Source organism: Stegodyphus dumicola, chromosome 6, assembly GCF_044657685.1.
Source record: "Stegodyphus dumicola isolate Sdum_Otavi_A_Nest chromosome 6, ASM4465768v1".
NCBI classification, from domain to species: Eukaryota; Metazoa; Arthropoda; class Arachnida; order Araneae; family Eresidae; genus Stegodyphus; species Stegodyphus dumicola.
This window is the reverse complement of record NC_140773.1, coordinates 47,567,287-47,593,591: the sequence shown is the minus strand read 5'-3', so window position 1 is coordinate 47,593,591 and position 26,305 is coordinate 47,567,287. Positions and strand designations below refer to the sequence as shown.

Here is a 26,305-nt window from a genome sequence, read left to right as displayed (position 1 = left end):
TACCGGGGGTTGGATGGCAGGGCCCCTAATTCTTGCTGCAGTCATTCATAATCACGTTTCTCCTTGTGAAAAAGATGAAAAATGGCATTCCGATTAAGGCTGTAGCATGACTGAAACGGGTGCTCATGGCAGCGCATTATACTGCTATGAAGCGTGATGTAGAAAAATCAGAGGAGTTTGGTTTAAATATTTCTGATATCACGCAGTTTACTTTTTAACTGGAAATGTTAAATAAACTCATAAAGATACGTAGAAAAATACACAGAATAAAAATAAAAAAATACACAGAATAGAAATAAATGTGTCATAATAAAAATACGCAAAAGAAGAATTATTTATTAAAACATATTTTAATCTTTGTTTATTTTGCTCCGAATTTTGCTTGTATAAATTTATCTCAAACTTATATTTATCTTCTCTTGCTTGTGCATGTATATAAATAATGCTGTACATGACCTCCATTTTTCCAAAGGCAAATATCTGCGCTACAAAACACGATTCCGTTACTCATCTTATTAAATATGGAAGAACCTTCTTTGTAATTACAGAAATATCTATTTTTAAGGTTTTTAGATTATGTAAGGTAACTTAAAATACATTCTATAAATATCTGATTGAATCTGACTGAACAGATCACTAAAAAAACTGTTTCTTTTTTATTTGTTTAATTTCTTTTATACATCGTTTTAGATTTATTATAGTGTTTGAATAGAACATCTGGTAATTCTTCGGATGATATAATTTTTGTGCCCTCTGAGTTATAAAATGAATGAGATGTAATGTTGTTAAGTAGCGCAGAAGTGTCGCTATAGTAAATACATATATAAAAATACGCCAAAGAAGAATTATTAAAGAGTGCATTTATTCTATTGCGGTTTATGCGCTATCGACGAAGTAGTCAAAATTCGTTAATTATTAATTCAATATGTTTAAATGTTTAAATGAAACGCAGGAAAATTACGTATAATTTAATATTCCGTACAAGGAAGTCATGTGGTGTACACATCAGATTTTTTTAATATTGTAGAGGTTGAAATAATAAGTAAAAAGATAGTAAGTACATTGTCACGAACATGTCCCAGAAATTTTATCAGGCCTGTAAATTATCTTACCATCCCATGTGTTTTAATTTGTGATTAACTCTGCTATAATACTGTAATATTAATGTAAAGTTATCCCTGATACCTTTAAGAATAATGATAATCATATAATCTTTATATTAATAGTCGTAAGCAAAATGAAAATAATCACCAGGTCAGCACTAGCAAGAATATCAAGCAAAATAATGCTATACCATGGCTGTGTATTGTCATAGAATTTAAGCTAAATGATAATGTAATAATTTTACTCTTTCATTTGATACCTTACATAAGGTGAAAACTTAATTTAAGAATACTAAATTAATTTTAAAACTTGCAATTTTAATAGGGATAGCTTTAAAAGTTATTTTGATAATAGCGGTTTTGCCAAATCTTCAATAACTAAATTCAGTTGCTGCATAAGCTATTAGGCAAATTTCTAGCTATCGTAAAACTCGTTAGCAGTAATGCCTAGATCTTGGGAATTTTGTCTGATATTGTCTAAGGGATGTACTTAAGAGTAAGCAAACATTCATCAAAAGTCACAAGTATTTTCAATTGAATGTTTACGAGTGCCGTTCTTAATTTTCATTGCTTCTATATTGAAATAAAGCATTTCTTCTCAGTCAACCGTTGACCCAAAAATGCTTTGACTGAAATAATGCAACTACTTCTATTACTATACATTACAACTACAACTTTAGTATTACTACTGTTTACTTCCACGCCTATCGAATTAATTTCCACCTTTTCGTTGCTCTGCGTTGGCAACACGCTTTTGAGATTTATCGTTCATAGAATTCGGTCGCTAAAAGCGTAGCTGACCTGTAACGGTTGTAAATCTTATTTTAATGCTTACCTGTATTGCTGAATTATTACTAAATGTTTACGTATAATGTTTTATTATTAAATGTATTCAGTTTGGTTTAAATAGACCGAGAGTGGTTGAATTTATTAAGGATATTTAAAATCGAAACTACATCATCTAGTTCGGCGCCATTCTAACACAGGAACGTAAACAACTATTAAAACTACTGCTTGTAGGAAATTTAAAGTGCTATTTATTTTCCAAAGAAATTAATTTCATGATTGAAATTTGAAATTTCTTTCATTTCAGGAAAAGCAGCTCATGTCTATTTTCAGATGCACGTTATGGATGTTGACAGGATAGACGAAGGTCTCATGGTACGTATTTTGAAATCTGATCAAAAAACACTTTTACCTGTCTATGAACCTTATTTGCAATGATATTTGAATGATATGAATATGCAGTATATATGAATCTTATTTGATATCTTATTTGCAAACGAAATTCTTTCCTCAAGCAATTTTTTTTAATTAGGGACTAAAATAGCTGAACGCCTTCCATACATAAGAATATTTCAGTGGTGCCCAAAGCCAGAACTATGCATTCTTAACAGTTGTAGTGCATAGATTGTGCGGTCAGACTAATGAAGTTAAAAATCAATGAAGCAATCATTTCAAATTCAAAACGACTCGTGTAAAAGTATCCAATCAGTATAAAATTTGAAAAATCTTATCATTGTGTAAATAAATCAGAGTTAGTTATATAAATGAATTTGATTATTTTGCCTATCTTTTTCAAATCAATTCAATTAATTTCAATAAATTTCAATGTTTTATTTCAATATTTTCAATATTTCAATATTATTTTCAATCAATTTCAATAATTTTATGACTGTACACAACTACATTTAGGGTCCATTTTATATTAGTTTACCATTTCCTTTTTTTAGCACAATGACTGCTCAAACCCAGATTCGCACAAATTGGTGCTGCAAATGGAATTGGTATTCTTTTAGCTTTCCCAGCCAAATATATTTCTCTGATACCCAGAAGTCAGTTCCTTCTCCATTGCCAAATATTTTCTTCAGTAAAAGGAAACCGTTAGTAGTTTATATAATATCCGTTAGATTTCTTTGCTATATATTTAATATCCGATGCTGAAGTTTCATACATGTAGAAATGGCCAAGTTTTAGGGTAAAAAATCACTTTTTATTTTAATGCTTTGTTTGATAAAGAAAATTTTGTAGCTTAATAAACTTTTATTTATTTCTGTACTTAAGAACTAGACAAAAGATTAGAAGAGAAGGTGGTAAAGATTTAAAAAAAAAGGGAAGAACTGGAAGTGAGCATTTAAATCCCAGAAAGTTACCTTTTAAAGAGCTAGAAAGGCGTTAGAAATTATTACGAAACTACATTTTCTGTAACGTTTTGAAATAAAAATAATGATTTTGAAATGTAAATAATCAAATTTTAATATATTGATCGCATTGTGAGATGCATGTCGACTGTGGGCCTTGAAAGAAATCGCGGCAATTAACTAACCCCATTATTGATAAGCTGTAAAATTTCAATAAGATTGCAGTTCACAGCAAATGTCAATAATCTGCAAAATACACAGACGTCATTTGTTGTTGCTGAGCCAATGCATAAATGTTCCACCGCCATTCAGATATAAAGCAACTGATGCATAATCATTGCCCTGTCAGCCCCAAGAGGTAGTGAATAGTTTATGTTCAAAGAACGCTCAAAGAAGCCAGCGAACATAATTAAACATGTATTTATGGAATTATCTCAGCAAAATTTGTTACAGAAATGCTTACATTGAACTCATCACAAAAGACATTTTGTTAAAGAATTATTGTAACTGAATAACTGTAATTAAGTATTGTAAATGAATAACTGTAATTGATTACTATATTAATTTTAACTGTAACTGGGCCTCATATACCTTCCAGCAATTTCGAGAAGCAGAAAGTACTAGATATATCTTGGCTACCGGGTTAAGACTATATAAAATTGGAGACAGTATCAGTTCTGTGTAACTGTTGTAATTGTTAGCTCAGAGCGACTTTTGGGGAGCTTCTCCTTTCAGATGCGCTTTGCATTCTGTTGTGTTTCACATTCCTAGTAGTTTGAAGAGTAACTACTGATTCTGCTCTGTGATACTACGAAGAGCAGTACCAATATTTTTGTGGAAAGTTCCACAGCTCTGAAGCGTTTCTTTTGATAAATAAATTTTATTAACCTATCATCGGAACTGTGTGCATTCAATCTATTACGAACCCTTAAGAACTCAATAATATGAATGTCAGGGTGGGAAGAAAGAAATATTATCGTACAAGTACATTTAAGAAATTATAATTAATTTACAACTAAAAAGTAATTTTATCTCCAGCAGAAATGAGTCTTTTCAATAATTTTATGATATGCATCTTGGATAAGTTATTTTATTTTACTATTTATTAACTACTTAACAAAAAACGTTGAGTTATGAATCTAAATTAACATGCTAAAGTACACTGCTCAAAACAGTTAGGGGATATTGGGAGTTTTGTAGGAAATAACTAGTTTAATTAACACCTTTTTTAACAAAATGAAATAGAAGAGGCTAAAAAGAAAAATTATAATGTTTACAAAGTTGGGAATATGAAAATTTTGTCTCTGACGTTGAAAACTACGCGTTCTAGATAAGGAGTGCAAAGCGACCTGCAGCATTCTTTCTATAGGAAGAGAGTAAAATTGAATGTTTTTTATCAGTGAATACGATGTTTTAGCAAGATGACTTAGCTGAATTGGTAACCTGGGAGCCATCGGTCGCTTAAAGGCGGATCAACCGCAATCCGTCGTAGCAGAACATTAGGAGCATCTCAAACTCTCATTTCTAGATTATGGAGTTGGCTTTTAGAAATTGGAAATGCTCGTCGAACATTGAAAAAAGGTGGTATGCCTGCACCCTGCAGCAACACAAAGAGAAGCTCGGTATTTCACACTAACTGCCAGAAGAGACCACACTACGAACTCCACTTTCTTTCAACAGCACCTTCAGAGAGCTACTGGTATCAGAGCTTTGACGGAAAAACTGTTTGAAACCGACTTAACCATGTGAGTTTGTATGATCACAGACCTATGGGTTATGTTTCATAGACACAGGACCACCGTACTCTTGCAGAAGGTGAGCACAATAGCCTTTCAAATAGGGGAGTGATGACAGGAGCACCGTGCTCTTCACAGACGAGTTCCGCTTAAGTGTACAACCTGACAATAGGATGTTTCTCATCTGGTTAGAACATTGTACGCGGAACAGTCTTGCAATTTTACATGAAAGTTTCCGATTTGGCGGAGGCGGAGTAATAGTCTGAGGCGGTATTTCTGTTAATGACCGCACCAACTTACACATTATCAGAAATGGAACACTAATGGCTCAACGATATACAGATGGGATCCTCAGGCCTATTGTAGCCTTTAACGCTGCAGCAATCGGGGATGAATTCATACTCATGGATGTCAAGCCATATTATGTTCAGCTAATGGACAATTTCCTTTTCGAGGAAGGAATCCTTCAAATGAATTCGCGAACATGTTTGGGACATTCTAGAGAGAAGGGTTGCTAGTCGCTTATCACCTCTCCCAGAAAAAATTCAGCTGTTCGAAAGCTGTCTTTTGTAGAAATATCCCTTGTTGTACGTCATTGCTTTCTGTCAGGGGGAATCATATCCCTTATATTTGTTTTCCCTTATGTTGTTTATTTGTATAATATACACAAATTGACATTTTTTATTTACTGACAAATATCATCAATAAAATTTAATTATTCCTTGTTCATTACTTCTTTTCTTTTCTCATATCTTACAAGACTTGTACATCATATTTCAGTCACCAAAACATTTCCTCATCCGTTGTTTATAACTAAAATCATAATATCCCCTAATTGTTTGGAGCAGTGTATTTAAAAGTATCTAAAAATGGCGTGACTTAATAAAATTAGTTTTACAGTTCTTGAATAAATTTACAGGAGTTCAGCATTCAAAGCTATTTATCAGAAGTATGGGAGGACAAACGTCTGAACCTGAGTATTTTTCTTGGAAACAAAGAGGGAAACGTTGTGTTTCCTGTCGTTCTTTCGAACTACATCTGGACACCAGACTTGGTATTCGACAATGCAAAATCAGGTCATCTGTTCGATCTTTCTTTGCCCAACAAGCATCTGCGAGTTCTCAGAGAAAGCGTCTTACTGAGGTCATCCAGGTAAACAAGTTGAGAAATGTGACACTAAATAACCATATAGGAACAAATTTATACTAATTACCTTTTAGATTCCGAGCTCAACTGAGTCTTTTTCATTTTATATGAAAAGATAGAAAAAGTATTTGAGAAGAAGTCTTAGAAAAAGGCTTAGCTTATGTGTCTTTTTTATTGTATATAAAAAGATGACTTGCTTTTCAGAAAGGAAATCAAAAAAAGTGTTTGAGCAGAGGGTTTTATAAAAGGGCTTATTGTACGAAACATTTTATTACAGTAATAGGCTTATCAAAAGAATTTGTCTCTTAGCTATTTAAATACACCTGAAATTTATACATTGAAGTTATCGATTTATAATTAGGGAACTGTAATATCTGTACCAATATATTATATACTAAACTAATCCTTTTACGTAATGAAAATACTGTAATCAATAATATTTGACGGCGTTGTTAACAGGAGTGACTATTTGCTTTGGCAAACGGAAATCCACTCTAAAATATTCTGCTATACTAGTCAAAAGTTATGGTTTTTTTCAGCTTCAATTTTCCTCGAACTCTTTGTTATCAGCTTTTATTTAGTTACTTAAGATGCTTGTCGCAAAGTCAAACGTTTGTCACCGTTTTTTAACATATTTCCTATACCTACTATTATTTTTAACCTATTTTTACTCCTATTTTTACTCGTATTTTTAACCTACTGTCGAGTTTGTACATACACTGTTTGCAGATGACATCTTTGTAGTTTCTTTCAAAATTCGATTTTGATTTTTCACATATTTTCGTTTAACGAGCAACCTAAAAACCTCAGGAATTTAATGTTCTCAACTTCGGATAAAACAGGGGGGGAATTAAATGAAATTTGTATCAAAATTTTAACAACATTTATAATTTTTCCACGAATTTTCAAAAATCGCTCGATTTTTTTCAACTGTTTAACGTTTCTCATTTTAAATTTTCAACATTTAAAAACGCATCGAGTACGAAACTTGTCACAGATTATAGAACAAACTCTTCGTTATCTTTTAAACAGGAATGATGAAACGATATTAACTGAATGATTTTTTCTTCATTTTTTTTAATATGTAGTATTAAGAAACAAATTGAGAAATAGCGGTTCTATTCCTTCGCCATTTCAGCGCCTAGAGGTAAAGTCTGCAACGCTTGTAGTAAATCGACGCAAAATGCCAAAACGAAATTAATAGTCCTTCTGGGCAACTAAAACTTCATAACGTCATTCTATAAAAATACTGAACATATTTAATAATATAGATTGTGAATTAAATGCGTTTTTATTATTTAAATAAATCTGATTCAAAAGTAAGAAATAAATATTCATAAAAACCGCATCATTTGCTCTAAAATAGCTCAATTTATTAGTCAACAAAAGATAGATTAAATTTGAAAGACAAATATCTTGCATTTTGCCGAATGGCAACAGACTCGAATGAAAAGTGAAATGAAACATTTATAGTGATTCGACACAAAATCCCATTTCGAAACTAATAGCCCCTTTCGGCTAGAAACAAAATGCAATTTGGATGTATATTAAAAATTTTACAAAGCTTTCGCGGGGAAAATAAATTATCTGAAAAGTTAAACAGTTTTAAAACCCCCGACGTTGGATAGACAAATAATCGAAAAATGGAAAGGGTAGGGGATCACGTGATATTCGAAGAAGGAAAACTTCTAACGGAAATGTCGGTGCTGAGAAATGGTAACATGATGTATTAAAGGAAAACTTTAGAAAATCACCCAGGTAATGCTTTCCTCTTTTAGAATATTCTTTCACAAAAATTATTTAATTTAATTATCTAAAAACCGGTTTTTAGTTTATCTAGTGTTGCAATGAGGGAAATTCTGTGATACTTATTTTGGGTTGTTAGGCAATGCTATGGACGAAAATTCTGTAAAATATTTTTTCGATATATAAAAACATATACAAAAAAATATAAATCTAATTTTAAAAACCTCATTAAATATGGGAATGCCCTGGACAATGCTTAAGATAAATAACGTAGATCTAGGTATTTTCATTTCTACGCTCTGAGATACACACAGGTGAACTCTTCCTTTTATTATTATATCACATCCTATTTTATGATCTATTCTGTAGTTATCCAAATAGCTTCGTAAACACTACTTTTTGAGACTGATAGTAAGTCATAAGAAAAAAATTTCAGGACTTCATGTCGAACCAATTTCAAATCTTTTATAATTATAATACTTTAAAATTCGGATATTGAGTTAAATTTAGATCAGAAAAAATTTGTATACGAAATTTGTTTTAACTATTACTACATCAGTGTCCCATATGAATTCTTATTAGTACGATCTTTTTTCCCTTCAAGTATCGTTCTGGTACGAATAGGCATTTTTCTCTACTTGTTGAATGGCAACGCGAAAGGTAGCAGAAGCGTGCTAATGTAAAAAAACAATAAGTGGTTCTCTACTTGTTGAATGGCAACGCGAAAGGTAGCAGAAGCGTGCTAATGTAAAAAAAGTGGCAACAGTGTGCAATAGAACACACTTTCAATTTCTTTGATGCAATTTGAATGCTGCTGGTGAGATGTTTGGTTAGATTATAGAATTTGTTATATTCGAATTAATTCGTTTTTAAACTAGATTGGGTATTTTTAAAATAGAATTATCACTAATCTACTATTTGTAAAATTTTAGATGCTGCTAGTCGTAAAAAGAATTATCGTAGAACTTCGAAGATGCGCCGCGCCATTATAGCTCATTTGGTGCGTTGGCCAAAAATTAAACTTTCGATTCGATGCTTCTCTCCGTGCGTTTAGATTTATGCCTTTAGATTTATGTGTTTTTGGTAAAAGCGCAGAATAGGCTGCATCAACAAAGTTCAGTAGGAGGAGCTGCGTGACGTCCATAAATGGATGGGACTAAGCTTATGACGTCACAATGCAGTCTCGCATTTACACTAGGTGTACTTTCTATATTCTCTTAAAAATAACAATAATAAATTGTTTATTATTGTAAATTAATATCAAATTCTTTACTTTTAATTTACATTTATAACATTTAACCTTAGGCGTTACTGATAATAAGTATAATAAATTGTTTATATTTAAAATTACCATGATACAGTGAGCGAATTCTACCAATTATTAAAACGATAAACAACGTCGCAGTCTCTAATACTTGTAGAGCTTCATTATTTTCAAAGATTTTTATTAAATTATTATTATTTTTTTAATTAATTTTTTTTATTTATACAAATAAAATATTTTTTTAATTTAAATTTATATTGCGTTTCAATTTTATCATTTTTACAAATTACCTTCTTGCTACGTAACGACATAATTCCTTACATACCAATAATTAGACAATTTTCATTATTTCTAAAAATTTTAAACTTTACATTAATAAAAAAAGAAGAATATTTTTTATTGCATATGAACATCATTACACAGCTTTCATATCAGTTTCTAAAATTCCTAAATCACGCCATATTCTGTGTAGGCATGCTAGAATTCTACGCATTAATAAATAAAAAAATCTAATTTCTCAGAATGAAAGAAAATAATATAATAAAATAAATACTACAAACTTGGAACACTAAGCAATGTTTCACATACGCACGCGCACACATATTATCAATGAACTCATATTATCAAGTGCAATTACGATACCAAACACTACGTATTAAAATATGAGGTAAACGTTACTTCAAGAGTTAAAGTTAACAATTTTGCTACTATTGAGTAGATCGTCGGGCTATCGATATATGTCGTAAGCCGGAAAGCGTTATAAACATATCAAAGCCAAAAAATTAAAAATACAATTTAAATGAAAAATGACGTCTTAAATATAATTCACAATTAAAACAACAATACAAATTTAAAATACACTAACGATATGTTAAACATTGCACATAAATAAAGTTACATTACTGCTCGGCATCACACACAACCTCGTTTTCTCTTCTACACAACGATCAGTATTCGCTCGAAAAACATCAAAGAATTCCACAAACTCGGTGTCCATGTGTTCATCCATCTATTTTCACTTAAAGAAAAATCAGAAAATTGCTCAAACTCAGCATTGCGCAACACATTGACTTTGACCATGTGCACATCGATCTATTTTCACTTAAAAAAACATCCCAGAATTGCACAACCTCGGCATTGCGCACCACACTGGCTTTGCCCATGTGCACATCGATCTATTTTCACTTAAAAATCATCCCAGAATTGCACAAACTCGGGATCGCGCACCGCATTGGCTTTGCCCATGTGCACATCGATCTATTTTCACTTAAAAAACATCCCAGAATTGCACAAACTCGGCATTGTGCACCACTCAAAATCGTCTATACGTCTCAAAACCGTCTCTCTACTAGTTTCATATTTGTTCCACAAATTGGGCACTTATACGATATTGCAATCAAACTTTTCTCCATACACCACTCACTAGCGCGCGCTCTTTTTGCCTCTTCGCTCCAACTGATTAAAAAAATCCAGATTCAGATACTCGTCCATTCTGAAGTAAGCACCGATTTAGACACACTCATCAATAACCAAAACATTCTTTAAGCAAAAGAATGCTTTTCTGTATTTTCAGAAGTTACGGTTATAATTTTTAATTTCATGCATTCAATATTTTTAATCGTTTGCTAAGGATCGTTTGGTATCTTAATAATACATTTGTGAGAGATAATTCGTTGCATTAAATGCTAACACTACCACACAACACACAAAAGTAGATTTATAATTTAAAAAATCTCGCGCAGAACATTATAAACCTACCATTTCAACTCAGTTAAAATATAATTTAAGTTTTCTTTAAATACGAAGCTATAGCATACTTATAACTTGTTTTTAAGAAGAGGCGTAACCAATATTACGTCATAAAAAGGCGTGTCCAAGCATAAGAGAAGTAAACACAGCATCGACTGATGCAGCCTATTCTGCGATTTAGCCGTTTTTTGCAGGATTACATCTTGAATAATTAAGTCATATGAAATAAGCGTAAAATTATTGATTATATGGGTAACTTTTAATGGAAATATCATTTTTTACTTCTCCCTCCATCCCTTGATAGCGCTTTATATGTTCTCTAGCACAGAGTACTTACAGATTAATCTTTAAACTAATTGCCGAGGACCCAAGACTGGCAGCAAAACCGCGAATTCTATGCGGATAAGCCTTATAGAATAAATGATACTCCTGAAGCCTTTAAATAATTCCACATATATGAAACATATCCTTAAAACACAGACTGAAGTTATGTAAGATTTAACCTTCTTAGCTGTCATACAGTTAATTATATTTTACGGAAACCTGGCGACTTCTCGCACGGGCGTAAATAATACTAGTACAGAAGAAGGGTGAAACAAACATTATTCGTCAAACAAACACAACACAAACAACACAAATGCATGTACTTCTTGCTTACAATAACACCAACTATCTCCGGTGCGAACTTGAGAATAGTATAACAATAACTTCAAAGATGAGTTGTAGTGCTTGACTAACAATTTAGTTTAAGGCTAACTAGGCTGACTCAACAACCTACCCGGCGATAGACTTATTAAAATGGCCAAAAGGAGTATCAGCAACTCAGCACTTATTTTGTTCAGCAAGAACAAAATAATAACGTACGCTGGCTAGCGAAATCACGCTATGAATACTCTTCAAATTTCGTCTGTTTTTATACTCTCTTCACTTAACTTTAACTTTCATCCTGGGGAGGAAATGCAAAGGGAAAATGAGAGGTTCAGAACAGATACCAAACTTAAAATAATTTGCTATGCAAACTAAGGGAAACCCTACAAAGTGAAAAAAAATGAGAGTTCACGATACAGTAGAACTTGGTATCACGAATGCTCCATTTCACAAAACAGTTATCTGAATAAAACTCGCCTTGGATGACGAACAATGTCTAGAGTTAGGAACACTCAAATTGGCAGCATTATATTTTCAAAGGTGTTTTGAAATAATCTATGCCACATAATTGATACTTCTTCTGAAAATATCATTTTAATATTTTTGTTGCTTAATCTCATTAATACAGCTTGGGAGCAAGTGAAGTATAGAACCATGAATTTGGCCTGGAAGAAATTATGGCCAGATTAGGTTGCAGGATTTTCAATACTTTGTCACATAGGTCTTGTTCTTTTTCAAAACTGAAGAGAAACACGCCAAAGTGAAACACAAAATTAAAAGGCAGCAACCTTTGTTTGGGGTAGATTATTCAAGAAATCAATCGATTTCGAAGGCAAGCAAGTACATGTCCCTCTTCATCAGGAACAAAGAAATCTGCAAGATTGGAAAGCAGAGGGCGCAAGAGTCATATTTATACTCTAAAGGGAATGAAAAAGCCATCTACCTGCAAAAATAGTGAAGGAATTGAATAATTAAGCTAATAGAATTTTAGGAAGGAGTTAGGAAGGACTGGATTAGACTTAAAAGTCATTAACTAAACAAGATAAATCGACATAAAATTACCAATAGAAAATGTCGGCAACAATAATGCAAGCTGAATAATATAATCTTATCAGAGCTAGCAGACACTTAGCAAAGTGGCCTCGAGAGGCCGAAACTGGCTCTGTCTTAAAATCCAAAAACTTCAGCTTAAACACTCTTAACCTAATTTTGCGTTCTGGTAGGGAAACAAAAAGAAGAAGTGACAGTGAAGATCTAAATCATAATAACTGGTTAGATTAACATAATGGAACATTACGCATTCAAATGCAAAAATGTTATTGATCAACTTAATGTAGAAGTTTTACTGAAATTTCTGGTAGTTTTATTGAAATTTATCGTATGTGCCTTCTCGTTCTGGTAGTATTAACATATTTATTTCTGTCAAGGTGGAAAAGTAGAAAAATGTGAGGAAATAAAAAAATGAATTTTGAAAGAATTACCTGCATGAGCAGGTAATTTAGATTCTAGAAAAGTATCGGAAAGTTATATGAAATTTTGCGGAAACAATTTTATGTGTTCCAAATATCAAATTGGCTTCGAAATTAAGTGCGCCTAGATTCTAAGTAACTAATCATCTGTATTATACAGCTTGTAAAAATTCAATCTGGCAGACAGCCATTTTTAAGAAGAAAATTCATGGTTTTTATAACAAAGGCTTTCACAAGTTTAAGTAGTTCTTTTTTTTTTTGTTTGTTTGTTTATTTATCTGAGTAAAATACCGAAAACAATTTTTGACTCACTTCTTTTCAGCCTTGAAAGTTTGCACACATACTTGTTTTGATGATAAAGAAACATTTCAACAAATTTCAATGGTTCTTTCTCCTGGATCCTAAACCTATGAATTTTTACATAAGCAGAAATCAAATTGAATTTAACCCCCAGTTCCCTTCATTTTTTATTTTATTATTGCTTGCCTCCCCCTCCCCAATATGTGTCCCTATAGAAAGGGCTTAGTAAATACAGTTTAAATCTTTGTTGTTTTCTGCTCAACATCAAGATGTGCTGTCGAATGTGCTGATAATTGAATAGCATGGAGGTGGTTAAAAACTAAAAATGCAAACATATCTGTGAAATAAAATATATATGCAAACGAATTTTAATGATGCACACCGTTATAGTAAAATGTAATGAAATGTTTAAATAAATGTTTTACAGATTGGTTATATGCAACTAAAATTAAAATAGTGGGGCTGAGAATCTTATTAACAATGATCAGTTTTAAACCGAAATTACCAGAAAAGTTTAAATGAGTTGAATGCACGTTCTTATATACGTCATTTTATGTATTATCACTTCTGTTCTTCTTTAAAGATTTATGGTAATATCCTCATACAATATTTTAGGCTCCTCACAAATTTATTTTAGAAACATATGGCTAAGATAATTTTAAAATTTATTTCTTAATTTATACTTAAAGTCACTAAAATTACATAAATTTAAAAGTTTTTCTTTGAAGATGTTATTCATTGTGCTCTGAAGTTAATGTGCAGGGTATTTCCTACATCAGTCAACATTTAAACGTAGAGATTAAAAACATTGACAAGAAAAGAAAAACAACAAAAATAACGTCTAAAATTAAACTTCTAAATCAGTACTTTGGACAATAGGATATTTAAAGAGTTTTGCCCGACGTACCTGATAAGATTTAATTTGCAAAATAATAGTCTTTGTAGTTTTTGTAGTGCTGAAGGCAATGTACGACATTTCGTCATTCGTATTATTGCGATAAGTTAGGAAAAAACATGGAAGCATAAAGGAATTCTATTTCCGAAGGAAAGAGCTTAGACTTGCAAAGGATTTGATTAACTTTATATATGGCAACAGAATAATACTGGGAATTTTGGTTTCATGTTTTTGACTTCATTTTTGTTTTAATCTGTCTTGGGTGTGTTGGGTTAACCATGAGGCCGATTATTATTGGCCAGGAGAGTTGCAGCACATTCATATAATACATTACAATTAAAAGAGTTTTAGAGCTCCTGTCGCGTCGAAATTGGCAAACTTAATTGCCCAATATCTATAACGTAGATATTTATAATGTCACAAAAAAACCTATGCACAAGCCGTTTTAACAAGGAAGTGTTAAATAAACTATGCAAAGTAAGTAAACATAATGTGGATAAAGTAGCACTTTCTTTGTCCCTAAATAACTTAAACTAAAAATTAGTTTAATTTTCCCTTAGTTCCTCACTGCAGAGCTGCCTCAGTTTTCAGTCACAAGCTTGCAGAACCGCTAGCATTTTCTCAAGATGCCTAGGATTTCTTGATATTCTAAGATTCTAGAGAAATTTCATTGGGAATCCTCTACAGAAACACACTTTAAGTGTGTTTCTGTAGAGTGCAGCAAACTTTAACATCCACAATATCTGTTTAGTACACAGTTCCTTATAACAGTAGGCTAAGCATGCTGACATTCATAAAACTTGTTATTTCATGAAACAGGTTTTTGCTTCAACTGTAACAATATAAGCATTCTTTTCCATTCCAGATTCAGTCTTGTAATCAGTTGTCAGATGAATTTTCACCATTATCCAATGGATACTCAGCATTGTTTTCTCAAAATTGCGTTTTGTAAGTATTCATGTTTGAACTACAATTAACCGTAAATAAAGAAAAAAAGTCAGAAAATAACTCCTTAATTAAATTTTTGTAAGCGTTTATTTTGTACTTTCGAACTTGTTATGAGTTCACTGCTTTTTATGAGCAATAGACGGAGTTTTTGTTTACTTGATATTTCAAAAGGGTATAAGAAAACGAGCATTATGTATTGAAATCTGCAGAAAATTATATATAAAGCAACTATAATAAATTTTTTCAGAGTGTTTTATGACGATCGACACTCTTGTTTTTTTTTTCTATTCTGAAACTAAACTTGAGCTGTATCTTAAAATTTCTGGTCGAAACTTTAATTTTAATTGTAAAAATGTTTTGTTAACTGTTTTTAACCGTATTTGGTGTTTAGGTTTCTCTGTATTTCACAATATTGATTGTGAAATACATTGTGAATAATATTGGAACGTTCTACGAGTCTACGAGATTCGGAGTAACTGATGATAACACTTGAAGAATCAAAGCACAATTTATTCGCCAATAGTACACAGAACTTCCAAAGACACGTTTGCGGTCGTCGAAAAACTACGACAAACACGCTGAAAGAATCAGCTACACAGCCTTCAGGCTATAACGGTGAAGACAACTTCACGGCAAAGCACTAAAGTACTGCTCCCGACTCACGCGATCGCTTTCAAGCTGATCTCCGAACTGAAGACACTAACTGAATTCAAAATACTCCTACTTCGCGTACAGGCAAAACATATATATATATATATATATATAGAGAGAGAGAGAGAGAGTTTTAGAATGATCTTGCTCGGTCTATGGCATATCGCTAATTTTGTCGCCAAATAGGGCCAAATGGGCGATTTCGCGCCAAATGTGGCAACCCTAACCCTGCTCTATGAGGAAGCTATCTCACCCCATCTGGGCGTTTCGCAACACTGTTTAATGAAGATATTTTGAGTTTTTATACATTTTTGTCTTACCGCGAAATGAGAGCTGAATTGATTGAATGAGAAGTATATCTCTAATGAAATACGGGGAAATAAGTTTAAGTGAATTGCAGCAAAAAGTGTGTATGATTTCACAAGGAACTTATGTTGTTTGCACATCAGATATTTTTTGAAAATTAATCAGATGTTGCGCAGATGACCAACATTGCATTTTTCATTGAAGAAAGATAATTTTTTTCAAGTGTCATGAACAATGGAGTTTTATGAATAGCAAACAAGAATATTATTTATTTTGGAAATACTCATTTGAGATTTGTAGGTATTCATTTATATCAATGTTCAATTTATTATCAGCGTTGATTCTTTACTCAGTCGGATCATTTTTGTGGATATGTTTCAGTTGAAGATTTCCGATTCTTTTTTATTTAAATGCTTAACATTTTTTGTAAATAGTACATTTGGCCTGTCGTAGAGATTTATTACTTCGCAAGTTTGTATGTCTTTATATTTTATAAATTATTTAACCTGATATTACACAAAGTAGTTTCAGATCTGACTGACAGCAAACAAAACTTATGTCCTAATTACTTACATCAAGTATAATTTAATTCGATACATACAAAATAAGATAGATATGCTCTGCTACTGCTCCTTAGTATAATTGCATTCTAATGACTGAATTTACTTTAGGTGGTTGCAACTAAGCTAACTCAAATGTAACGCTTTTAAAGGTAATTAAGACGTTAACATAAATCACAATTTTAAAAAGATAAGGAATGAAACAGATGAGAAACAAAATTGAATCCCTTTCGATAAGACTCCTTTAAACTTATTAGAAACTAAGACATGACGACTAATGCCAAGAAAAATTGAATTTTCTAAAGAATTTTTTTAAATCTTCTGTAGAATACTTTCCTTAGAAATGAACCAGTTTTAGATATCTCCACATAATTACAATTGTTTAAGAAAAATAAAATTTCAATATTTTATTAGACTATTAAGTAGAATGCTGGAAGAAATTAAAAATAAAATTTCAGCTGAGTAACACTAATAAGTTGGTCACTTCCGTAAGCGTCTTCCACTATTTTATAGTTTTTTTAGAAAACCGTTCAACCCTCTTTCGATTATTTTGACACTTTCTTCTTCTTGACCACCCAGTGATCTTCTAAGAAGACCACAGGCAATAAGACGAGGAAAAAAATGTGACAAATCTATGAGTGTTATTTAATAGAAATAATTCTAATTCTATTTTATTATAACATTCCTTCATTTTTAATGCTTTACACTGAACTAATGAATTTATTTTATTCGGTTTTTCTTCTTCAGAATTTTCGGTATCACATTTATCGCTCCAAAGATATACTAATTAAATGAGAATAAAAGAAAAACGTAATGAGATTAAAATTTTATTTACAGTAGCATTTAGCTTTTGACTAAGATGACGTTTTTGAGGAACATTTTAATTGCTCTGTAACCGGTTATTTGGTTTGAAAATAAAATTTAGAGTAGGTAAATACACCCTTTGGAAAAGTATTTGTTAAACTTTGTACTTTCAAAGATTAAGAATCAGAAATTTGTTATTACCTTGAGATGAGTGACTACTATATTCGACCCAGTTATATGTACTCATGAAAGTTTCAGAAACATTTTTGTTGTCTCTATTTTCAGTTGTATAACAAGTAATTACTATAGTACTACTGGTAGTTATCTATAATTGTTTCAGTTATTTTTTTAGCTTTGTATTTATTGAGTCATCTTTAATTTGTGGAACTACTAGAATGCTAGACGTATAAACATCGAATGTAAATTCGCCTGAAACAGTAAGAGATTACCCAGATTAATAAAAGAGGGGTGAAGTTCAGAGCCATACCTTGTACCATGGCACTTTATTGATAATTAAAAGAAACTGTACTGAACATTATAATGTTCGGAATGGTCATAATATTTTATTGATAATTAAAAGAAACTGTACTGAACATTATGAAGCTCGGAATGGTTAAATAGATTTATGGGGGGGGAGCATTTTATTGATACCATGGCACTTTCTTGATAATTAAAAGAAACTGTAAAGAACATTATACTGTTCGGAATTGGTCATGATAGTTTACTGATAATTAAAAGAAACTGTATTGAACATTATGTTGCTCGGAATGGTTAAACAGATTTATGGCGCACTTTATTGATAATTAAAAGAAACTATGCTGCACATTATGTTGCTCGGAATGGTTAAACAGATTTATTGTTGCATCTAACGTGTATCTAATTTTGTATGCCTTCTTTCAGTGTCAAATCCTGATCATATAGTGGAACTACATTGGTCTGAAGAAAAAGAGGAACTGCACAGAAAAAGTGGACAAAGCATACTGCTCACGAATAATATTCAACCTCTAAAATACGAGCTGTTGCCGCCAACATCATACAAAACGAAGGAAGAATGGATTGCAGGTTAAAACACGTTTGTTTAATCAAAATAATCGCACTTCCTTTTTTTTCTAATTTCCTTTTTTAAGTCAGTTTTTGAATGTAGATTTTTCACAGCTTTCAGCTAAAATATTAATAGCTATAATTAAGCTATATCTCATAAACCTTCATTCATTTCAGCCAAAATACTGATAGGCCATATGATAGCTTGTATAACAGATCATCATTCTAAGAGGATTCTGAGAACGATATTCTTAGAATGATGGATTCTTCTAAGCTTTCCCCCCCCCCCAGTTTGTTTGTTTTGTAATTTTTGTTATTTAAGCTCTAACAGCAAAATCAGCCTATGAATCGGCATAATTAAGCTAGCTCATAGATCATCATTCATTTCAGCCAAAATGCTGATAGGCCATATGATAGCTTGTATAACAGAACATCATTCTAAGAAGGTTCTTAGAATGAGTGATGGATTCTTCTAAGCTTTTTTTTTTTCTCTCATTTTTTAGTTTTTGTTACTTAAGCTCTAATAGCAAATTCAGCCTTTGGATTTGTAAAAGTAATGTTTGCATTCATTTATAACAATCAATTAATAAGTCAAAAAAAATTACACGAGTTAATATTAAAAGCCTTAACTCTGTGATTTGGTTTCCATACTGTTTTTAAACTTTCGTTTGATAGTTTCGAAATATGAGGAAAATCAAAAGTATTAAGAGCTTTCTCGCCTTCGTTCTTAAACCCAAAAGACTACTTCTGGGCTTACTAGCAATCTCACATTGTGAGATCTATTATGTTTTACAATCATAAAATGGCAACTGGATCTACTTAAGGTTTGTACCTTGCGAATGCGCGGCGTGAAGTTGAACGTAAGAGGGAAAAGTTGTAAAAGACCTGTTATGTATCACAAACTGTTTAACGAATTCACGGATTTACGTGCATACATAATAACGCCGACCACTTGCCGGTGAGAACTTCAATGATACTGTAACAATGCATTCAAAAGGTAAAAATGTAGTACTAGACTACAGAATTCAATCTAATCTAACAGGCTGACTCAGAAACCTAGACCAATGATATACTAACTTCATTTCCATCCTCGCGAGGAAATGCGAGGGAAAATAAGAGAATTCAGGAAAGGTTTACAAATCAAAATAACTGTTAGTAAGACTAAATAGAACCCTAAAATCTGATAACTTAAAATTATCCAATTTAAGTTATCAGATTAGAGTTAAATACTAATAACTTATTATGTCCATTTGAAACTTTTGTCCGTTCATTTCTTTTTTTTTTTTTTTTCTTTTCATTTTACTTTCAGATCAGCTTCATTTGTTTTACTTTCTCATCACACACATTCTGGGAAGAGTGTTAATTCTTAGCTTTGTAAAAGGGAAAATTTCTGATTTTTTTAAACATATATGTTACCTTTGTAAGTCTCTAAGTAAGAGAATTTATTAAAATTTAGAGAGTGCATACATACTGAGACACAGAAGGAGAAGTGAAGAGACAAAGATAATCGAAGGTAAATAATACAATAAGTGGAGTCTCTTGAATTCTAAATTGGTTTAACCGTGCGGCTGTTTGGCTGTCGTCAGCCTTCCTTACATTAGTATTTTTAAGTTTTTAAGCTGATCAGTAATTAACAGTGTCCTTTAAAAAGCTATGCATATTACGAGTATTAGTACTGTCATTTTTAGTGAAACCTGATACTTGAATTCAAGAGCCTCCACTTATTAAATTGTTCATCTTCACTTTGCCTCGTCATTTGCTCTTCTGTGTCCAGCTGCGATCGTCTTAAATTATACTCACAATTTTACTAAGATCGCCATTTTTACTTCCGTCATTTTTGCAAGTATACATCCAGTAGACTAATTCGTAAGAGTCTATACCATATAAAATTTCGATTTCATTTCTCTTTTCAGGTAACTTCACATATCTGTATGCTAACTTTACGTTTGTAAGGAGAATTTCAGGAAGTTTGCTCAATGTTTATGTTCCTAGCATGCTGGTGGTTTTTCTGTCTTGGATATCTTTCTGGTTGGATGTTGCAGCTGTGCCAGCCAGAATAACCCTAGGAGTGACGTCACTTCTTACTCTTGCAACGCAAGTAGTCCAAGCACATAACGGACTGCCGCCTATTAGCTACATGACTGCCATGGATATATGGCTGTTTGCTTGTCTCATTACAGTCTTCGGATCTCTTCTGGAATATGCTTTTGCCTACCAGACATATTTCGCATATAAACAGGTAAACAAAGTTTTTTCTTTAATAAAAGAAAATTGTGTAAAATTTCAGAATTTCGCAGTTGGTTAAATGTCTCACAATTTCCGTAGATCAATTGCAAGCTGTTTGCCGAAACATCGCAGATGGAAACGTCACGAAGAAAACAAGGCAAGGCGAAAATATTATCGTACAAAACATCGTGGGAGAAAAGAAAGCAAGTAGAAAGTAATAGCAGTTCTAAAGCATCGTCATCGAAAATAAAGCGATTCAAAATCATCTCAGTTTTAAAAACGTAGTCATAGAAAATGTCGTGGTAAAAAATAAAGCATCTACAAATCATCGCATGGCGATGACACCGCAGAAATATGTTTTTCGGACTTTAAAAGATTGCATTTAAATATCAGATTGCTTGTCTCTCTGTGTTCTATTCTCCCATGATGTTTTGTGTAAGATGTTCTCACTTTGCACTTTTCTCCCCGATGGTTTCGCCTACAACTCAACTGTGATCCAGTGAAGGCGACTCATTCGAGGTTCAGGAATCTAGCCGAATAATACTAGGTTTCCGGTCTAGTTGAAAACGAGATGAATATGCTTCAATACGTAACTTAAGTTCGAGCTTGGCTTTCTTACAACGTCCTCTGCGTTTATGCCTTATGACTTTAGCTCTACAGAACGGTATCATAATGTGTTTGAGTAATGCCAGCTACAACTCAACTCTGTATAAGTATTATGTTTTAAAATTAAGCTTTATCGTTGTTTGTAAGAATAACTGCTTCTAAATTTTGCAAATATCTACAATTAAAGTGTTTTTTCATATTAAATCCATAGTTATTTTCGAATCCTTTAAAATACTGGCGTCCGTGCAGCAGGACTGTAGATAATTTAAAACGGGAAAGAACACAATTACGGCGATATTTCACAACTTCTTTGAAAGAAGTGGAAACTGTTCTAAAAGATGAAGCAGTAAGTAAGATTGATTTGATATTTGTATTTAATATTTTTAATGATAAAGCTGACAGATTATTTCAGTTAGATGAAAGAGTTAAAGTAACGTGGCTAAAAATGGAAAATTTTAATGAAGATGAATTTTCTAAGGATGTGAATTTAACGGAAAGCTATCTAAATCAGTGGTTTGCTATCAAAACGAAAGTTGATTTAATGTTATCAAGAAAGAAAAGAAAGGACGATATTTCCAGTGTAGTAAATGAAATTAAGCGAAATTTCCGTCTTCCTAAGTTAGAATTTAAACGTTTTGATGGTAATATTAAAAACTGGCTAGGATTCTGGGGACAATTTAAAAAAATTCCTGATGATGATAGCATTGATGCAGATGACAAATTTCAGTATCTTTTACAAGCAACTGAAGAAGGTTCATCGGCCAGAGATTTAGTTGCAAGTTTTCCACCATTTGGCGAAAATTATTATAATGCTATTGAACAACTGAAATCTCGTTTTGCTAAAGATTCATTTATTCAAATTTATGTTTTTTAAACTTTTAAATATAGTTTTAACACAAGAGAAAAGCGGTGAAAATTTTACTTTGCGGGTCCTGTATGATAAATTGGAGACTCAGATGCGAGCATTAGACACTTTAGGGGTAACGTCTGAAAAATAGGAAGAAATGTTATATCCTTTAGTAGAATCAGTTCTACCAGAAGTTCTTATCAAGGAGTGGAAACGCACACATAACCGTGTAGAAAATAAAGACAAGATGAACATGTTAGAAAATTTATTAGAATTTCTTCGTTTGGAAGTCGAAAGCGAAGAGCGGTTACAACTTGCTAGATCAGGGTTTGCGAATGATCAATATGAAAAATTTAAAACGAAAGAAAAAATTTTCAATGCAGCTTGTATTGTATCTAATGAAAAGCAAAGAGCTGATAAAAATGGCAAACATTGTTTATTTTGTAATAAGTAGTTTCATAATACCTCAGAATGCTTTAAGGCTGCCGAGATATCACTGGAGACGAAAAGGGAAACATTGAAGAAAAGGGGAGCTTATTTCGCCTGTTTGAAACCAGGACACAAATATCCTCTTTGACCGCTTTCGAATGCAATTTAACGATGTTTTTGCGTGATATCTGTACGTAAGGACGGAATAAAAGACTCTTTTCCTCCAAAGAAACTGCTTTAAAATGAATTCCGAAGAGAATTTTTTGTGGCGTCTGTACGAACGTATGTATGTACGTGCGTACGAACGTACGTACGTATCTCGCATAACTCAAAAACGAGTAGCCTCAGAACGTTGAAATTTTGTATATAGGACTGCTAATACATGTAGATGTGCACCTCGTATTTTGGTTTCAATCGGCTGCGCCAAACGTACAATATAAATATATTTATAAGTATATCCACTCTGTTACCCGGCTTAGTGATCTCAGTTTCTTTACTCTTATATGTTTGTAAATTGTACATTTTTTTCTTTAAAAATGATTGAATTATGTTGTTTTTATCTTCCGGTTAAGGGTTTTATGCCTTTAGTAAATCTGTATGGAATATTTTTAGAATTATCAACAATTTAAAAGTTGTTGAAGTGCCGCTAAGCCTATTTTGATGGCGGCCATTGATTGTTTACATTTGAAACAGCTGAGTAGTGAATTTGTTGCCAATATAGATAAACGAAACTTCGCAACAACAAAGATAAACGCCTACATTTATTATTGCGATTTAAATCATGCTTAATCCTTTCTGGAATTTTTTCGAGGAAATAAGTGTTTAAGATTTGCTTAATTTTTAATAATTTAATTTTTAATAATTTAATTTTTAATAATTTAATTTTTAATAATTAGTAATTTAATCATCACTACATAGTATAAAACAAAGTCGCTTTCTCTGTCCTTATATCCCTATGTATGTTAAATCTTTAAAACTACGCAACGGATTTTGATGTGGTTTTTTTAATAGATAGAGTGATTGAAGAAGAAGGTTTATATGTATAATAACATCCATTAAATAGTGGAGAAATACTGTTATTTTTTAGGTTTCTAATGTGATGTCGTAAATAATTACATTTTTTCCGCTTACATTGCAAACGCAGGCTGAACCCTACGAGATTTATCAAAATAATGTACTAAGTATTGTACACATTGAAAAGGTCTACAGATTTAAAAATTGGGGGACGTAGCTTTTTTTTTTTTTTTTTTTGTGATAAACTGTTTTTAGAGTTACGCAATCCGCAATGAAAGACTGTTTGCATCAATATCAGTACACGCATACCATTAGTAACCTTTGGATCGGGATCAAACAACTGTCATAAAACGTAACCTCAAAAAATATTATTTCTTTAATTGCAAAATGAAGTTTAAGATCATGTTCCTAAATATACAAAATAAGTTATCAGTTTTTATTTCGTCTTCTTTATTCGAAATTCTTGTCGTGATGATGATCATAAACATTTAGACCTTTCTCGCGATTACGTGAAAAATCTTTGGAAGCAAATTGTTGTCAAGACATTATTCAGCATATCTCATTGTTATTATACGTTGGGCGGCAGAATGATGGTGCAACAGTGCACACAATAAATGGAACTATGCTTCTGTCCTATGAAATCTTTGGTACCGTTTTTTGAGGATTGTGGCAGTCCATATAATGCGAATTATCTTCCCCACCACCGGACTTTTATTTCTGTGATTACTTCAAAAAAAGGTGCACAAGAACGATCTTTGAACATGCAGTATACTGAGGCAGAATATGGAGAGGAATTTGACTTCAATATCTTCTCAGCAATCGCTTGAAAAATTGAAACAAGCATGAAGAAACATTTTGAGATCGGAAATGGGCAGATGGTGAACATTTCTAACATCTATTATGTGGTTATTTTTTCTTATAGTGTATGTCATGTGCATAATTACTCTTTCAGTGCAATTTCATGCTGAGAAATTGCTTTCCCAAATAACATTGCACAATTTTAGAGTAACGTCATGTTTATTTTACATATTGTATAAATGGAAAATATAATTAGAAATATTTTCAGCGAAAGTAATTAAATTGCGAATATATATTAATAAAAAATGTTTCCTTACAGCACACATTTGTATGCCCTCAGCGGTCAGATATACCTATGGTGAAAGTTGGAGAAAATCTGAATGGGATAAGAACTTCGAGTACAGAATTATCCAGTCGCCTCCTGTTTCGTAAACCGCTCAAGGAAATCGAACATCGCTTACAGAATAACAAAATGAAAGTCAAAGAACGTACTTTGGACAACTTATGCCGAAAATTGTTCCCGTTGGCATTTACAACTTTTGCTGTTATATACTGGACGTTTTACCTGTTGTTAAAATAGACTGCAACTACTGCTTCTACAATAAGTACAACTACTATATGTAAATATTTTTTTATCTTGCTAACCCAGTTGACCTACTATGTTTGTGTATTATCATCTTTTATTTCATTTATTATTGATCGTTTCAGCTAAGCAAGAAGATCCTTTCATTCTAATAGCCCACAAGAAACATTTCAACAAAAATTAACATTTGAATGCTTCTGTATGCTTTCTTATTTATAGTTCACCATGAGCTGAAATAATATTACCGTTATACGAGTAGTAATCTCTTTTTTTTTTTTTTTTTTTTTTTTATTTTTTTTTTTTTTTTTCTCCGCGTAACATAATTTATTTTAGGCAGCCATTGTGTACACGACACGCACATCTCTAGTTCGGATCAACGGTAATTTGAACGCATATAGGTACATTTCTGACATCTTACGTCCAGAGGTTGCGTTCTGTCTTCGAGACCCCCAAACTCCATATTCCAACAAGATAATACAAGACCACATGTTGCAAGTCGTGTTCAGACCTTCCTCGATACACAGGGTATTCAACTGCTTCCCTGACCTGCACGGTCACCAGCTCAATCACCTGTTGAAACCATCTGATCATAGGTTGCTGAGAGACTGGCCCGCCATCCCTCTCTAGCTAATACAGTTGATAAAGTGTGTCATAAACTTGAAACGGCATGGGAGATTTGCCCATTTCAGTCATCCAAGTCCAGTTTTACTCCATGCTTAACGGGGAAAGGGCTGTTTTAGCTGCCAGGGGTGGCAGCTTTTTTTATTAATTTCGTACCTCACCTCTGTAAACTTCCAAAATGCTTAAAAATGTAATCATTTTGTCTTCATGCCATACTGTTTACGTGTAATAAATATCTTTTTTGTATTTGCTTTCCTTCAGTGTTACAATTTTAATGGCTAGCAGTGTATTTATACAGATTCCTCATTATTTAATTTCTTTAAATATAATACAGGGCTCTAATATTTTGTGGCAACGATTCAGTTTTTGTATGGTAGGGAAGCCTTCTGTGTTGTCACTTTTTCATATTAATATATTTATGAAATCAAATTAAATGAAATCAGTGAGACTTTCATGGCTTCATGGCTGCCATATATTATCATTCACAAAACATCATTCCACTATATTTCGAAACATGAGTTTTACTGCGTACCACTTTCATATTCAAATATACGAAATAATTTGCAATTTTGCAATTTGCCATAATTTGCAATTTATTTTGGATTTTGTCTTTTCAACTCCTTCTACTCACGTACTTCACCAAGAAAAAAGTGGAAAAAAGAAACACCTGTGGA

The 26,305-nt window shown here is 32.3% G+C and overlaps 1 protein-coding gene across 1 annotated transcript in view; it reads left to right on the top strand.

The window, feature by feature from the left end:
* The window catches only part of LOC118188953 (glutamate-gated chloride channel alpha-like), a 54,252-nt gene extending 28,387 nt beyond the window's left edge, over nt 1-25,865 (top strand). The window contains exons 3-8 of the mRNA XM_035359482.2: nt 2,197-2,264; nt 5,900-6,132; nt 15,063-15,145; nt 18,367-18,528; nt 20,421-20,746; nt 24,747-25,865. Coding sequence (XP_035215373.1) covers nt 2,197-2,264; nt 5,900-6,132; nt 15,063-15,145; nt 18,367-18,528; nt 20,421-20,746; nt 24,747-25,007 — 1,133 coding nt within the window. The 3' untranslated portion in view covers nt 25,008-25,865. The remainder of the gene's footprint in view (nt 1-2,196; nt 2,265-5,899; nt 6,133-15,062; nt 15,146-18,366; nt 18,529-20,420; nt 20,747-24,746) is intronic.
* The last annotated feature ends 440 nt before the right edge of the window (nt 25,866-26,305 follow it).